Source organism: Sorex araneus, chromosome 4 (genome assembly GCF_027595985.1).
Source record: "Sorex araneus isolate mSorAra2 chromosome 4, mSorAra2.pri, whole genome shotgun sequence".
Taxonomy (NCBI): Eukaryota; Metazoa; Chordata; class Mammalia; order Eulipotyphla; family Soricidae; genus Sorex; species Sorex araneus.
Genome location: NC_073305.1, coordinates 212,234,836 through 212,252,438, shown reverse-complemented (window position 1 = coordinate 212,252,438; position 17,603 = coordinate 212,234,836). Strand labels below are relative to the sequence as shown.

The window sequence follows — 17,603 nt, the reverse complement described above, 5'->3', positions numbered from 1 at the left end:
AGGGAGGCCAGTGCTCAGGCAGGTGAGGCCCCTTGCTGCCCGCGGCTCACATCCACTCGGCCGGCTCCCCCCGGCCCGGCACACCCTCCCTGCTCACGGACTTGCCCGGACTCCGCTGCCCCCAGCCTCCACCTGCCGCCTCTAGACTCGGGCTCTGAGAGTCCCCGCTGGTCACGGGGGCCATCTTGAGCTGGTTCTGCTATGTCACCTTTCTTTTAAAGAAAGCTTTTTTAACACCACCTCAGGTATAGGTATCCAAAGCAAACACTCCCGGGCAGTAAACAAGAGCAGAAACTGGTCTGAAATGGGTAGGAAGCTACCTAGCCCACCCGAGGCACCCTGCAGCTTCAGAAGCGAGGGCCTCTTCCCTGGCTATCCCAGAGGCCTGATATGACCGAGCGGGTGCACTGGAGAAGCCTGCTCGGGAGCACTAGATCTGGGGCTCACGACTCCGTGACGAACGTCTAAGATCTGCCCGGTCAGCGGAAACCCAGCCCCTCCCGACCCGATGCGGGCCAGCGACCTCTCAGGAGGGTCCCGTCTGAAATCCTCGGCCCACTGAAAACAGACAGAAGCTCAAGCCAACTTGGTTGTTCCCCGTACCTCCAGAAAGGTCCATCTTATTGCTCTGTACATTTTCTTCGGGTGAGTCTCTCTGAGGGAAAGAAAAAGCAGCATGTCAACAGAGCTGCACTTGTCCACACAGACAGTCTACAGAACCCTACTGTATTCCATCGTCAGTGGAAAGGGGGTCCCAAAGCTACATTTTCCAGCATTTTTTTGGGGGGGTCACACCTGGCGATGCACAGGGGTTACTCCTGGCTGTGTACTCAGGAACCACCCCTGGTGGTGCTCAGGGGACCATATGGGATGCTGGGAATCAAACCCGGGTTGGCTGCGTGCAAGGCAAACGCCGTACCCACTGTGCTATCGATCCAGCCCCACTTTCCAACATTTTTTAACAAGACATGTTCACCGTGTGACCGTTAAGACTCTAACAGGCACTGCAGTGTCCCGGCCAGTTTTACTCTGACTTAAAAAAGCGCGGGCACAAGGACACCAAGATCCAGAATGCTCGGCCAGGAAACAGGAATGAGCTCAGGGCAGGAGGACAGACTATCCTGAAAGAGGAGGCGACCAGGAAACACACTTACCGAGAAACTGATATTTGAAAACTGTTTAACAAATGGATTTATCCAGGCTTCTTCTTGTTTGTTTCCACCTTTCATCATTCCCTTTGTAAAATAAGAGAATAAAGAGATACCATGGCCATCTCTATTTATTTATCTGGGTATCACAGTGATGGATCAATCAAACTTCAAGACAATCCCCAACTCTTAATAATTTTTAGCTAAAAATTTCTCCTTCAACGAACTTTTATCAATACTTATTAAAAATTAAAAAAATAAACCACACAAAAATCAACTTATGTGATTTTCAACTTCCTTTGCTCCAGTCCTCTGGTATAGCTGTAATGTACAGAGAAATCTCTACGGCAAGCAGTCAGAAGGAAAAGGCGGAAGCAAAGGGCCTCGGGAACCCCTAAAAAGGTCGAATCGGGCCCCGGAGTAAGGAACTCATCACCAACTGTGCTCTCCCGGACCCGGTGCAATCGGGACCTTCAGCCTGAATCACGGCAGGGGCACTGTGGGGGGGAGGGGAAGCTCCCAGGTGTCCCCAGGTTGGGGAAAACACACAAAAACCACAGGCCTTTAAAAACGTGATTTGAGCTGCCCAGAACACAGCACCCACAGCGGCACCGGACGCTGAGGGTCTCTGGCCAGCTGGGTGCGGCCATCTGAGGAGTACAGGGCCGACCCGCCCCCCGACCTCCGCCCTCCGCCTCTTCCCAATGCTCAGCCTGTTCCTTCTGACTGTGGAACAGAAAACAGCCTCACCCCCCGCTAAAGGCAGTCTCTGATGCAAGCACCTCCCTCGCTAGCTCCCTGGCGGGGTGAAGCCGGCCCCCCACCCCCTCTCTGGAGGCCACGTGTCCTATTTCCAGGGCCGCTCACTGTCCTTTCCTTCCACTCAACATCTGTCCCTGCACGCCCCCCACCCCCTTCAGCCCCCCTCGCTAAGCTGCATGGGGCAAAGGCGTCCTGAGTGCTCGGCCCAGTCTCCCCGCTACTGTCGAGCTGCACCCACACGGACGGACTGACCCCGGTGTGGCTTCAGTGGCTCCGGAGTCCATCCAGAGTAGAATTCAGACTCAAAGAGCACTGACAGCACTTTGCCACCCGCCCTTATTCGAGCTACGGGGCCAGAGAGCCCGTCACTTTGTTCCCAAAAAAAATTTTCCATGCTAGTTATTTCGGGCTACTATTCTCCTGCGGACGCCCACCCCCTCGGAGTCTTGCACCTCCAAGCTGGCACTCCGCCGCTCCCCCGACGCCCCCGCCAGGCTCTGAGCGCCACCAAGGCGCGGCTCAGTCCTCACGCTCGACCCCCGGCACCAAGCACAGTACCTGGCACACAGCAGAGACTAAAGCAAAGTTTGCAGTTGCTTTCTAAAAGGCTTTTACTAGCAGAAACAAAGGAGAAAGAGTAAAAAGGCTACACACCCTTTCCCTTCTCCTTTTTTTGCCACTCAGACCCTGTAAGGAAAGACAAAGTCACAAAAACGGCACGGTCCAGTGGGAAGGACAGGGCTTGGAATCGGAGGGCCTAGCCTGCAACCCCTGCTCTGCCTCTTGCTAGCTCTGCGACTCTGGGCAGGTCACCCCCTGTCTGCAGCCTCGAGTGTCTCGTCAGCGGTCTAAGCTCAGGTGGGCATGAGGACGGAGTGAGGGATGCAAAACATGGCAAAGCATCCTGTAAGCTACAGGCAAACTCAGACAAACGAAATTTAAACTGATGGGAATGGCAGGTCCCAGACTTAGAATCCCAGGATGAAAACAGAGAGCCAAGCCGGCAGCTAGTGTGGCTCTCGGCCCGTGACGGATAAGGGCGCCCCAAGAACCACCCCCCTCAGCCAGGAGGTTGGGAGAACACAGCGGAATTATCATGGGGGCAGGATGGGACCATTCACGTATTTCTGACAGGGGTCCCCAGGAGAATTTGACACCTGCATCCATCAGCTCTGCGCGATGACTGACACCTGCTGAGCTCGTTCAGGGCGTTTCCAAAACCGCAGAGGCAGCCCGGGCGGGTCAGAGGAAAGGGCTCTGCCAGGAGCCCCTGCCCCGTGACTGTGGCGGAGAGCCAGGCTTGGGAATGAGCCCTGGGGACCTCTGGGAGCAAAACCAAGCTTGCTTCATTCCTAGGGATTTTTGTCATGGGACCTTTCGGGGGGAGGGGGAGGGGCTACGATGGGGGTGGAGGGGGTGACCGCGATGAAGAGGATGGGATGTGGGCGACCCACAGGCAGGCGGGAACGCGGGGCGGGGGTGAGTGGGAGATGAGCTGGCAACATGAAGATTTGCCCTTCTCTTCGTCCTCACCACTGCGGGCACCCCCCTGGGGCGCGGGGCTGACCCAGGCAGCACTGGTGGAGGGGGAGGAGGAGAGAAATCCCCAGCTGTAGCAGTGGGGAGAAAGGAAGTTCCCGTGTCTTGTCCCCCCGGGTGGCTGCCCGGAGCGAGGCCATCCCTATGCTGGGGGCTGTCTGCACTGTCTGGTCGCCACCAACGGGCAGGCAGCGCCTTCATTGCTCGATTATTATTATTATTATTTTTTAATTTATTTCTGAGGGCAAACTATCTGTGGAATTTAAGAAGTCCCGAGGGCTTTGCCCCCGAAGTGTTTACCTTCGATGACATCTTCTTCGTGTATGGTGGCCAATTTAAAGAGGAGTTCAGCTCCTGAGACGCATTACTGTTCCACATCCCGATCTCCACGTCCTCTTCCTCCTCCCAGCCGGTGGGGCGCGCGCCGGGCAGAGGTGCGTCGTCCCCGCACCAGCCGTCCTGCATAGACTTGGGCCCTGCACGAGCGTTTGCGAGAGAGAGACAGAGGGATACGCTCAGGAGGACAAGTCTTTCTGGAGGTCCCGCACACGGGCAGAGGCCGGGCTCCCTGGAGAGGCCACCTTCCCACAGTCCCTCGAACGTCCCGTTACACACAAGTTTACTGTGATTGAACCGTCCACTGAGCAAATGTTTCCCCGCGTGTCTACACGCCAGAAGGTTGCTAAGTAGGAACGGTGGCACTCTTATCTGCACTCAATCTGCGTGGTGACACGTGGGGCAGAGAGGGTGGATGGCATTTTGATTTTATTTTTTTTTAACTTGGGGACCACATTTGGCTCTGACTGAATAAAAGCTCAGCTGGATTCAAGGCAGGTGCCTCAGCCCCTGTACTATCTCTCTAGGCCCTGGGTGGAACTGTTTCTTTTGTTGTGGGGTGGTTCTCCACCGTATTCAGAAGGTTACTCCTGGCAGGTTTGGGGAACCATATAGAATGTTGGGATCAAACCCAGGTCAGTTGCATGCAAGGCAGTGCCCTACCCACTGTCCTATCTCCCCGGCCCCTGGAAGTTTTTTTAAAGAAAACGACCTCTCTCTATATATGTTTTCAAAGAGATGTGCACAAGAAATACTGCAAGTCCCAAGCATGAAGCTTTGGCCTCTGTTCCGGCTGTGGGCGACCCTGTAGACAGTACCGGACCCGACCAGGACAAGGTCCTCCCCACAGCGGGCCAGACAGCTGGACTAGCGCGAGGGCCAGTCTACTCAAGTCTTTCGCCCAGGGGAACATGCATGTTGCTGGCAAAAGGCAATGTCGGTGCTGAACGGTACTGTCACGAGCAGTCGCCGTCCCACGATGGGATGAGCAAAGGGAGGACAATTCAGAGGCCAGACGGGACAATACTCCAAAGCCAGAGAATGTCACTCGGCATGATGCCACAAGGACACAAAGAGGGCGCCTGGGGACAGATCGCCCCTGCAACCACACGGGGCCCAGGACTCACCAGACTTGCTCAGCGCCTGTGGACCGACAGAGCCGGAGCCCCACGTGGACGCGCTGGACGCAGCGATGGGCTCCCCCCAGCTGGGGCCGCTGTCCACGGGCTTGCCCCACGCCGAAGTGCCGTTGTCCACAGTGGTGGCTGGAGCAGGCTCCCCCCAGGGCTCGCCCCAGCCTTGAGAGTGTGGGAAAAGCAGCCATCAGAACACGGCGGGCACCCGGCAGTGTGGGCGGCAGACGGGGTGGGGAACCCCAGAGGAAGAGCCGCCCTGGGCCGCCCGGCGGGCACTCAACTTCCCAGCGGGATCACACACAGCGCCCCAGCACGACAGACCGGCCCCACGGAGCTCGGGGGTTCCCCCTCTCTGCCCTAACTGCCCTGCATGGGGAATGGATTCTTCTCCACAACCCGAACCCTGGCAAGGCGTGCTATCTTGGAAGATGCCTTGAATTCCACACCCAGGGACCTGAAGAGGAAACCGGCCAGTCCGGGAAGACAGCCCTCGGGACAGCCTTGATGCAGCCCTTCAAACCTGCACTGCTGGGGGCTGCGAGACCAACAAACGGGGCAGCGTCCTCTGGGTAACTGCACTTGCAGCGCTGCTGGCAAGCGCCCCAGACTGGGGCGGTGAGTGCGTGAGCGCCGCAGGGAGGGCGCTGGCCTCGCACACGGCTGACTCGGGGCCAATCCCCGGCGCCCCAGATGGTGTCCCCAGCCCTGAATGCAGAGCCAGGAGTAGGCCCAGAGCACCACTCAAGGTGGCCCCAAAAGGGAGGGGAAAAAAGGAGAAGGAGAAGAAATTTCCAAAAAGAATGCTGTCCAAAGCAGAGAAAAGTCCAGGCCACATAAACCTTCTTTAAAAGAACCGAAGCCGGGGCCGGAGCTATAGCACAGCGGGTAGGGCATTTGCCCGGGTTCGATCCCTGGCATCCCATATGGTCCCCCAAGCACTGCCAGGAGTAATTCCTGAGTGCAAAGCCAGGAGTAACCCCTGAGCATCGCTGGGTGTGACCCAAAAAGCAAAAAAAAAAAAAAAAGAACCAAAGCCCCCCTCCAGTCTCCCTGGGATTCACAGTCCTGGTGGTCGCGGGAGGCGGCCTGAGCTGGGCCTAGGGCGCAGTCACGAGCCGGCTCAGACAAGGTTTCAAAGAGAAAACAACGCCTTGCCCACAGCAGACCTGCCGCTCCCAAGAATCCCACCTAAATTCCTAACAGGGAACTATACCCGGAGACGGGGCACAGAGAAGTCAGTGCCCGGAGACGGGCCCATCCCCCCGTGGAAGGGGCGCGTGCTCAGGAAAACCTGCACTAGGAAAGGAGCCGCATCCCAAGGAAGCGGAATGAAAGGGCGGCGGCTGTCGGGACGGCCTGCAGAGCAGGCGTCAGTCCCACCACCGAGAGGGGGGCTGTGTGTGAGACACTCGGCCACAGGTGGGGACACTCCTGGGGCCGGAGTGATGGGACAACATGGTGGGAATCAGCCTCGCACACGGCGAACCCGGGGTCCATGCATGGCGCCCCACATGCTCCACCAGGCACCACCCACCACCGGGGGCCGTTCCTGAGTACAGAGCCAAGAGGACCCTCGAGCACGGCCAGGTCTGGCCCCGAAACTCAAAACCCAACAAGCAACAACAAGAGGAGGCTTGGCCTTCTCACACGTGCCTTCCACAGCCTCGTATTGGACGAGGACTGTGCTTAGTACACGGCCGAATCTCTGGGATCGTTTAGTCAAATGGCCGAGGGAGAAGAGGGGACGGCCGGGGGGCAGAATCCTGACACAATCCTTCTGGAGAACTAACTCCTAGCGGGGAGAACAGCGCTGGCGCTGCCACCCCGTGATCGCCATTCCTGACTTCCTCTCTCCCTGCAGGCATCTCGCAGGTGACAGAAAGAAGAGGCCACTGGCCGGAGAGGCAGGGCCGCGGGTGAGCAGCTGGCCTCTCCCGCCCGGCTCCGCAGTCTCCTGAGAGGAGCAGGGAGTGACCCCTGCACACAGCAGGGGGCGGCCCGCCCCACCCAGAGAAGAAAGCTGTGCCAGGGAACTAAGGGAAGGGCCCCCTCAGCCCCCACCTGCCCAGCGCCCCCCCCCCACCGAGCCCTCGGCCCGCCCCGGCACGCACACTCACCAGAGCCGCTGCTCACGTCCTTGCCGGAGCCGGGGCCCGCGGTCGGCAGCAGCGGGGGTCCCTGGGCCTGCTGCTCCGAGCGGCCGCCGCCATTCGGGACGTTCTTGTTCCACATGTTCACATTTTTGTAGTTGTACTTGCTGGGGTCTCCCCACGCCGAGGTCCCGTCGTCAATCTCCATTTTGCGCCGGATGGATTCTGGGGACGGCTCCTCCCAGCCCGTGGGCTCCTCCTCCTTGGCCGGGGCCGGGATGGGCCCCCCCAGCCAGCCGGTGCCAGGAGGTTTGCCGGCCGCCGCCGGCGGGATGCCCCAAGACCCAACAATGTCCTGTTGCTTGTTCCAGTCCGGAGAACCGACTGGCTTGGACGAGTCTCCCCAGCCCAGCGACTGATTGGACTTTGGACCCTCTCCCCATCCCTGGGAAGGGCTGGGCTTCGAAGATTCGTCCCATCCTGATGAATTATTTGGATTTATGTTATTTCCCCAAGTGAAGGAACTAGGTTTGCCGAGTTCGTTCCAACCCGAAACGGACCTGTCGCTATCGCTACCTCCTGAGCTGGATTTCTTGTTGGCCTCACCCCAGTGGTTACTTCTGGAGCTTTCGCCCCAGCTGTCTCCGGCAGACACGGACCACCCGGGGTTTGCTTTCTGCCCGTCCCCCCACCCCTGTTTGCTCTTTTGCGAGTCGTTCCAGGCGGACTTCTCCTCTTTGCAAGTCCCCCACTGATTGCTCTTGACTATTCCTGTAGCAGCAGAATCGTCTTCCCACCCCCCCTGGCAGTTGGAGCCTTTGGAGTCCCCCCACCTCACGGTCGGCTTGGGGTCTCCCCACCCCGCTACAGATGAGGTATCGTTACTGGTCGGGCTCGTCTTCTCTCCACACACCCCTGAGTTAAAAGTCTGGGTGGCAGAGCTGCCCCAGGCCTCGGTCCCGTTGTCCGCCTTGCGCTCCCCTCGGGGCGAGGCGTCCGTGTCCCAGGCAGTATACTGCTTAATGGGCGTCTGTCCCCAGCCGGAGTTGGACAGGACCCGGGGGTCCAGGTCCGTTCTGTTCACGATGCTTTGGAGTAACGTGTGCTGATCGACTTTCCTTCTGTCGCGGCTCTGACTCTCCCCGGGGGCTTTCTCGTCCAGGCGTGCGGGGCTCTCCGTGCTGCCGTCGCCCTCCCCGGGACCCCCCGTTTTGGCCCACACGCTGCTCTGCTCGCTGGCCTGAGATGCCGCAGAGCCCGGCTCCTCTTCCTCAGTAGACTTCCATCCGTTTGTAAACTTCTTTCCGTTGCCGTTTGCACTGTCACTGGAATGCTGGTTGCCCGGCAGCTTGCCCCACTCCACGCTGGGGAGATTAGTGCCAGTGTTTTGTGCAGGGGTGCCCCAGCCTCGCCGACTGCCGCCAGAATTTGCACCATTTCCGCTCGCCCACGGCGCGCCCTGGGCACCCGCCGCCCCCGCCTCCCACACGCCGCCTCCTTTGCTCGTGCTCGCGTGGAAGGGAGTGCCCCCGGGCGCGTTTGCGCCAGGCTGCATTAGAGTTGCATTCACAGTGTCACCATGAGCTTGGCCGTTGGGGCTGGAGCATTTGTCGGCAGCGTAAGCAGAGCCGTAGGCACCCCATGTAGTACCGTAGGCGCCCCCGCTCTTGGACTCGCCGTTGCTAAGGTGAGGGAGGGAAGTGCCGTTCATCACCGAGGGGGCCTGGATCTGAGGGTGGTGCACTGTGCTCACGCGCCAGGCTCCCGCGTTCCCGGGCAGTTCGCTGTTCTGCACGGAACCGGAGTTTGGTAAACTAGAGGTCATGAAGTTCGTAGTGTTATTTGGTCCGGCCGTTTCAGCGGTGATGTTCTGAGGTTGACCACTGAACGGAACCTTCTGGGTACCACTGAGGTCGGAGTCACACGTCTCCTGAAGGCTTCCCCAGGTGCCGAGGGCAGAAGGACCGCCCGCTTTAGAGTTAATACTCTGATTGTTGGGCATCTGGCCGAGGGCGCCGCCCTGCACGCTGACGCCAGCGCCGCCGCTCCCCGCAGGCCCTTTCAGGGCGAGCCCGCTGCTCTCCAACACTGGCCAGGCACCGTGGTTGCTCGCGGGATTCAAAGTGCTTGGATTTAACCCTCCATTGGATGAAGAACTCGCCGTTCCCCAAGCGCTCACGCGACTGCCGCTGCTCTCGGGCGTGCCGTCGGGAGCCTCCGCGGGGACCTGGCATGTGCTTAGCATGGCCCCGTGGGGGAAGCCCCACGGCCCGGGACAGCCTCCGGGGCCCGAGCCACCGCCACTACCAGCCACAAACTTGTTCTGGGAGCCAAGTCCGGCGCTACCCCGAAGGCCATCCTTGTCGCCGCCCGCGCCCCCCGACGCCATGGTCGTGATGGTTCGCTCTGATCCGGAACTCGAGGCAGAGTCAGCGTCCGCGCATTCTGAGGCCGACTCGGGGTCACTGCCAGGGACCGAGGGCCATGCTTCCCGCTCGGGCGCGTCGCTCACAGCAGCATCCTGACAGTCTGTGCACGCGTCGCCGGGAGAAGACACAGGGCCCCGCGGCGAATGTTCATACTGGGGTCCGGAAGGGTTGTGATTGACGTCTGGGGAAAGGAGAAGGAGGAAGAGTCAGTCAGCAAGCTCCGGGAAACCGCGTGGGGACGGGCCTGGGATCACTGAGCGAGGGCCCCGGCTGCCGGCTGCCCACAGGCAGGGAACCTGTGTTCTCGGCCTCTGGTGTTTCAGTATCCTGAGAGCCTAGAGTGCACGAGCCCTATGGCAAGTACCTGCTGAGTAACAAACTGGCAAGTTACTGGCAAACAGAGAATTAACAAACTGGGGGCTGGAGCGATAGCACAGCAGGTAGGGAATTTGCCTTGCACGTGGCCAACCCGGGTTTGATTCCCAGCATCCCACTTGGTCCCTTGAGCACCGCCAGGAGTGATTCCTGAGTGCGTGAGCCAGGAGTAACCCCTGCGCATCGCCGGGTGTGACCCAAAAAGCAAAAAAGAAAAAAAAAAAAAAAAGGATCGAACAAACTGATAATTTACCAACAAACACAATTTTTGTGACAAGGTGGTGGCGGTTCATTAAAGTAATGAAGCAGGGGCTGGAACGATAGCACAGTGGGTAGGGCGTTTGCCTTGCATGCGGCTGACCCGGGTTCGATTCCCAGCATCCCATATGGTCCCCTGAGCACCGCCAGGGGTGATTCCTGAGTGCAGATCCAGGAGTAACCCCTGTGCATCGCCGGGTGTGACCCAAAAAGAAAAAAAAAAAAAAGTAATGAAGCAAATGTGGCTGGGAGGTCTGAGATGGAAAGAGGACTCAGATGCAGATGGGTAAAGAAAGGCTGGAGCAGTAACTCTGCAGGGAGGGTATGCCCAACCTGGGCTTGATCCCCGGCATCCCATATGGTTCCCCATGTACTACCAGGAGAAATTCCTGAGGACAGATCCAGAAGTGGCCCCTGAGCATCACCAAGGGCGACCGCCCACACACCGCAGAAGAGAATGATAAGCTATACAACCAACCCATTCGGAATCCTCTTCCACCCGCCCTTCCTGAGAGCAGGCTTCTCATACTCTAACAAGCTTAAAACCATTACAAGGCTCTTTCCAGCTTATTTCCACTTCATTAGTGTCCATATTCAGCCTGAAATACTGCATGCAAGGAAGGATGATTTTAGTTACACGTCCCATGGAAATGTCTTGAACGCCACAGCCAGGTTTAATATCAGACTGCACAAAGGGAACGACTGGGGTTGGTGCAGGAGACGATCACGGCCAGACCTGAGGCCCTACACTGTCCTCCTGTTCCTGTGCTGCGGGCAGGGAGAGGTGCCGGGGCCGTCAGACGCTCCCCAAGATTCACTGCTCTCCTTTAGCTTAAGAATTTGAGGATGGGCCTGGAGTGATAGTACAGCAGGTAGGGCGTTTGCCCTGCACACGGCCGACCCAGGTTCGATTCCCAGCATCCCACAGGGTCCCTTGAGCACCGCCAGGAGTAATCCCTGTGCATCGCCGGGTGTGACCCAAAAAAGAAAAAAAAAAAAGAAGAAGAATTTGAGGACTAGAAATTTCTTGGAGACATTTGCCTCTTTAAGTTAGCAATTCAACTCTCCTAAGGGGGAGGCTCATGGCTATCTACTGAACTGAGAAGCAGAGTCACGTACGACACTTTGAAACCATCCGCACGCTCCAGCCGTGCCCCAAGCCTAATGAGCAGGGCAGGGGGCAGAGGCTAAATGTGACACAAAATAAAAGTCCCTGCCATGGGAAGTCAGGTCCCCTTGCAGGATGTTCTCTCAAAGCAGCTGGTCAGCAGCAACAGACGAGCATGATAAATGAGGTAAACGTGTGTCCTAAAGTCCCCTGAACGGGGTCCAGTGGGCAGCCCTGAGGGGCAAGGTCCAGTCCCCAGAGCAACACACCCACCCTGGCAACTCTGGCGCCTGCTCAAGTCAGCCCTGCAGCCACTCTGCAGCCAGCGTGCGAGCAGCACCCTGAAACGGGAGCACGGCCGCCCGCCACCAAGCCCAGGCGCAGGCCGGCCGGAAACCAGGGGGCTGGGGGGAGGGGCCCTGCAGGCAGGGGTCCACGGTGACCCGTTTCAACGCCCCACTTAGATTCTTCTGGAAAATGTCTGGATTTTTAAAATGGAGAGGAAGGGAGGTACTCCCAGTTCAGTGCTCAGGGGCCAGTCCTGGGGTGGCACAGGGGACCAGAACGCACCAGGGATCACGCCTTGGGCCTCCTACATACAATAGGCTCAAACCATTGAGCCCTTTCTCTGGTCCCACTAATCTTTTTTCTTTTCTTTTCTTTTTATGGAATCACTGAATTGCAAAGTCAAAAAGTGACTCATGACTGAGCTTCAGGCGTCCAAGGTTCAGGCACCCATCCCTTCACCACTGTCACTCCCGTTTACCTTTGACCCTTCAGGCACCAGGGCTCGCAACACCGTCCTTGACAGGGTCTCGTGGCCCTCAGCAAGAGTGACCGCTTGTCTCACACTGTTGGAGACCCGCCCTCCCGGCCTGTCCCCCTCCCCACAATGGCAAGCTTCCCACTGAGGTCAATACTCTGTTTCCTGAGCTGCTCCGGAAGGACGCCACCCACACGTGCCCAGCGGGAGGGAGACGGATTCACGCAGCAGGACCCCAGGGAAGGGGGGCGGGACAAGACCAACAGCTTCCCGCCTGAGCTGTGGTCCAGATGCAGCCCGACAGGGGAGCCACAGGGCCCATCTCTGCCTTGCTGCCATACATATCCCAAGGATTCAGGTTCAAGCCACTTTAACCAAGCGCTTTGGGAAGGGCCACTTGATTTCGAGTTTCCAAGAGAAAGTCCCGAGTCACACCACTTGGGGTTAAACATGCTCTGTGTTTGGGGCTGGAGGGACAGCACAGCGGGGAGGGCGCTGGCCTCGCATGCAGGTCACCCGCGTTCAGTCCCATCCTACAGGGTCCCCCACGCACCCGCAGGAGTGATTCCTGACCACAGAGCCAGGAGTAAGCCCTGAGTATCCCTGGGTGTGGCCCCCAAACAAGAGACAAATAAAGTTCTCTGTTGGGCCTGAGAGACAGTACAGATGGTATGGGGGGAGGGCGCCAGTCCTGCACCCCATCAACCTGGGGCTCAGTCTCAGAACCCCAGACAGTCCCCAAGCCCACCAGAAGTGGTTCCTCAGCTCAGAGCTGGAATTAACACTGAGCACTGCTGGGTGTGACTGAAAAACAACATTCTCCTGCTGACAGCCCCTGACCTCACCTGCACAGCGGGGATGGGGAGGAACAGCCCCAACCTCACAACGTTATTGCAAGGACTGAATGATGGATATTCAAAGTGCTTTGAACCAAATATGATCCAGATTAGAAGTAGCTTAATAAGTGAATTCGTCCCATTAACATAGTTACTGTCATCAGCATTTTTCAGTCTCAAAAGTTTGTTATTATATCATGTTTCCTTCATAAAAAAAATAATAAAATTAGTGGGTCTGGAGCAATAGCACAGTGGTAGGGTTGCCTTGCACGGACCGACCCAGGTTTGATTCCCAGCATCCCATATGGTCCCCCGAGCACCGTCAGGAGTAATTCCTGAGTGCAGAGCCAGGAGTAACCCCTGTGCTTTGCTGGGTGTAACCCAAAAAAGAAAAAATATATATTGAGGACTAGAAATTTACTGCCAGGAGTAACTCCTGAGTGCATGAGCCAGAAGTAACTCCTGTACATTGCTGGGTGTGACCCAAGTACTGAAAGAAAGAAAAAAATTAGAAACGACATAACTTGCTTAAATACTTCTATTAAATAGAACGCTTACTTTAGGTTATACCCCCACCTCTCACAGAAAAAAATAATAATGGCTTTGCATTAACTAAGTTTCACAACCCTTAAAATTCATCCCTGGGACTACAGTGATAGCACAGCAAGGAGACTCGATCCCCAGCTCTCCAGACAGCCCCCCAAGGTCCCTGGGAGCGATCCCTGAGTGCAGACCAAGGAGCGAGCCCTGAGTACGGCCAGCGTGGTCCCAAAAACAAACAAAAACAGATTTATACTTCGTTCCTTCCATTCAGCAGACCCGAAAATCACCAATTCCTAATCCATCCACTTTTCTCCAACTTTAACACAAGGCATCAGCATAAACATGTCTGCTGCTAGGACTTAAAATAGAAGATGATTTAGGAAGCCACCCAAGTTGGTGATAAAAGCTTAGACCTGGAAAAGAACTTCTAGAACGGCCAAGAAAAAAAGACAGAAACAGATTCCCTCAGCTGTGTGTGAAGTGATGAAACAGGACCCCCAAACGAGATGGGAGTGGGGGAGGACACCCCCGGCAATGCAGGGGAGACGGGCCGGGGAAAGCAATGGAACCTTCAGTGAGAAAACTGTAATGGCAAAGAGATTCTGTCACAACTACATACAGCACAAAGTAACCTAAAATAACTCCTGATACAAGTTTTAACTGTAGCAACTACAAAAGAAGTCCCAAGTAGCCTGAAATAACAAAATAATCTGAACAACAATATCTAAAGTAGAATGTAATTTTAATATCTAAACTAACAAAATTATCTAAAGTGGGATGCGAATGCTAAGAGACAACTTAAGTACAGGAACTTGTTCCTGAACAGGAAGGTCTATGTTCTTTCTTAATTTTTTTTGGCTTTGTGGGTCATACCTGGCGATGTTTAGGGGTTACTCCTGGCGGTGCTCGGGAGACCATAAGGGATGCTGGGGAATTGAACCCAGGTCGACTGCATTTAAGGCAAACACCCTACCCGCTGTACTATGGCTCTGGTCCCTAACTACATCTTTTCAACATTTAATACAATTAGAAGAAATTGATAACAGGAGTCTATAATTTGATTATAAACCTATATAAAATAGGGGCCAGAGCAACAGTATAGTGGGTAGGATATTTGCCTTGTATGTAGACCTGGGCTCAATCCCTGGTCTCCTGAGACACCCCTGGCCCCCAGAGATCCCTGAATGCAGAGCCAGGAGAATCGGAGCTCCACCAGGTGTGGGACCTCCCCCCAAAAATTCTTGTACAATAAATGAGAACTGTAATTGTAAAAATATTTTTTAAAGCTTTGGAGTTATGGATTCAAGTAATGTAGGCAACAGTTAAAACAGTACTTGCTCTGCCCAAACAAATAATAAACACTTCAATGGAATAGAAAAAGGGTAACTAAGGACAGACATGTCAAAGGTTAGCATATTAAGTCAGTAAAAAGCATATTCAATATTAAATTATTTTCAGTGTTGGGAATTGTGCCCAGGAAATCATATATGCAAGACAAGAGCTCTAACAATGAGCAATCTCAGCAAAAGAGCTTTTTTTTTCTTTCCTTTTTGGGTCACACCCAGTGATGCTCAGGGGTTACTCCTGGCCCTGCACTCAGAAATTACTCCTGGCGGTGCTCGGGGAACCCTCTGGGATGCTGGGATTTGAACTTGGGTCGGCCACATGCAAAGCAAACGCTCTCCCCGCTGTGCTATCGCTCCAGCCCCAAAAAGAGCTTTTTAAAAGGTGAGATAATAGGTGCCGAAGCAATAGGACAGCAGACGCGGCATTTCCCTTGCACACAGCTGACCAGAGGTCAATCCCGGCATCCGATATGCTCCCCCAAGCACCACCAGGGGTGACTCCCGAGTGCAGATCCAGAAGGAACCCCTGAGCACCTCTGGGTATGACCCAAAGAGGAAAAAAAAAAGAGAGAGAGAGACAATAATCACAAATAATTCCAGGGCCACAGAAACTGCTGCGAAGGGCCAGAATACAAGCCCAGGTTTGAGTCCCAGCACTGCACGGTCCCCCCGGGCACTGCAGCCCCAAGCCCCAGCACTTGAAACCTTTAAAAATTCAACATTTTAAAGTCAGAGGTGAGGGCTGGGGAGAAGGTGAAGGAGCAGACCCGGGGCCTGTCCGAGTCGGTGGTGCAGGGCTGGCAGCGTGGGGGCGCTGTGAGACTCGGCCTCGGCCCGCAGAGTGCAGGACACGGGGCAGAAGTGGGCGGCGGGGCCTGGGAGAGGCAGCCAGCTGCGCGTGGGTCCCAGGTCTCCAGCAAGCTGGACCTGAGCACTGACCTTCAGGCTCCAACTCGGGAGGAGAATCTGGCACATGACAAGAGTCACAGGGTCCATTCGGGGCAGGCTGAGGACGAGGGGCCCGGCGCCAGCTCGAAACCAGTTCCAAGCACAGGGAAGCCTGAACCGGAGCAGAGACGTGACACAGAGCCAGGGCTGGCTGACTCGGAGACAGGCCACGGACAGAGGGGGACGACGGGCTCTGAGGAGGGCAGCAGACGTGTCCACAGAAACAAGAGGCAGACACAGGTAAGATAAAAATGGAAGGACACATGTTGTCCCGGTGCTGTTAAACACAGTTTGAAAAATTAAGTCGGAGTTTGACATTTCATGGTCAAGCAAGCAGATTACAAGGACTGAAGGAATGTACCAGAGAGTCCAAGTGCAGACGACTGTGAAAGCTGAGGGGAAAGGATTCTCTGACCGCCGCAAGAAGGCAGGCGAGGTTAAGGTATTTCTTAGAGAGCCGATAGGATGGGGCTGAAGTGCCAGAACAGTGGGAAAGGAGTTTGCCTTGCACGCGTCTACCAGATTCAACCCACAGGCAGCCCATGTGGTCCCCGGAGCCCCACCAGGGGGAGCACAGAGCCAGGAGGAAACCCTGAGTGGCGCAGGTGTGGCCCAAAAGCGGAAGAGGAGAGGAGAGGGTAAGAGAGTTAAGACGCAGAGACCCAGGAAGGAGGGAATGGCTGAGAGCAAGAAAAAAATTAAAGTTCTGAAACTGTAAGGATATATATAAGCCACACTGAAAAGACAGGAGCTTGGTGGCTGGGCAGTGATTTCATCTTTCTAAACATTTCCAAAAGCTCAGGACAGCAAACAATCCTGGAGCGATAGCACAGCGGGTAGGGCGTTTGCCTTGCACGCAGCCGACCCGGGTTCAATTCCCAGCATCCCATATAGTCCCCTGAGCACCGCCAGGGGTAATTCCTGAGCGCAGAGCCAGGAGTGATCCCTGAGCATCGCCAGGTGTGACCACCCCCCCCAAAAAAAAAAAAAATCGCACAGGAGAGAAGCAGCAGGCGGGCCTCGCCTTGCATGTGGCCACCCTGGTTCAACCCGAGGGACCACAGAAGCTGTCACCTGTGCCCACACCATCAGGGATAACCAACCCTTGAGTGCAGCCTTGTAAACAGGCCCCCCCCCCGCCCCCAGGAAAACAAAAGACCCAGCCCCAGCTTGGGGCACTGACCAGTATGACCAAATGTCCTTCAACTTCTTTAAGGATCACAAACCTTAAGACATACAGAGTCAACGGGAAACCCCTGCTCAATGTAACACACTCAATGTAACAGCGCCAACTCCTGCGAGTTTCCCCCAAGTAACATCTTCTCCCCCAGGTCAGCGACCACAGAAAAGGCCACGATGAACAGATGGGGCATATGCGCTCTCGCGGAAGGCTGGGGTTCCAGTCCCAGCACCTCGGGGTGCCCAAAGCACCACTGGGAGAAAACCCCCACAGCCCCCAGCACAAAGCCAAGAGACAAACACGCTGCTTCAGAATTCCTCTCGAAGCAATATATCTTGTTTCTGCATGTTTGGTATTTGCACCTGAAGGCTATCACTCTGGACACAGAGACATTCTTGGGACAACCCAAGAAACTTACGCACCAACTCTATGTCAGAAGGTTTCTTGCAGAGATCACCCCCCACACACACACACACACACACCTCTTGTTAGAGTGATACATCGAATCTGGAAAAGGAAGATCAAAGCCTTAATACAGCAGCCTGTGGGTCCCAGTATACCCCCAGAAGGGTTAGTCACCACGTAATTATGTCATTATCCCACATAATCCCAGTTAATAGCCCTCCAGGAGCAGGCCGCCCTACTGTCTAAGAAACAGCCCCACTCAAAGACGCCCAGTGGCTACTCTGCAAATAAAGCATCTATTATAATTCCAAGTAGCACTGACGAAAGAGAATTCCCAGAAAGGATGCAAGTGCGGGGAGTCACCGTGATCCAAAGTGAGACCAAAGCCCCACGCTTAATTC

The 17,603-nt window shown here is 55.9% G+C and overlaps 1 protein-coding gene across 1 annotated transcript in view; it reads right to left on the bottom strand.

Moving 5' to 3' along the window:
* Positions 1 to 17,603, bottom strand: part of TNRC6A (trinucleotide repeat containing adaptor 6A) — a 189,648-nt gene that overhangs the window by 16,498 nt on the left and 155,547 nt on the right. The window contains 6 exon segments of the mRNA XM_055136611.1: positions 604 to 655; positions 1,155 to 1,235; positions 2,565 to 2,597; positions 3,750 to 3,925; positions 4,913 to 5,083; positions 7,039 to 9,621. Of these exon segments, the coding sequence (XP_054992586.1) occupies positions 604 to 655; positions 1,155 to 1,235; positions 2,565 to 2,597; positions 3,750 to 3,925; positions 4,913 to 5,083; positions 7,039 to 9,621 (3,096 nt within the window).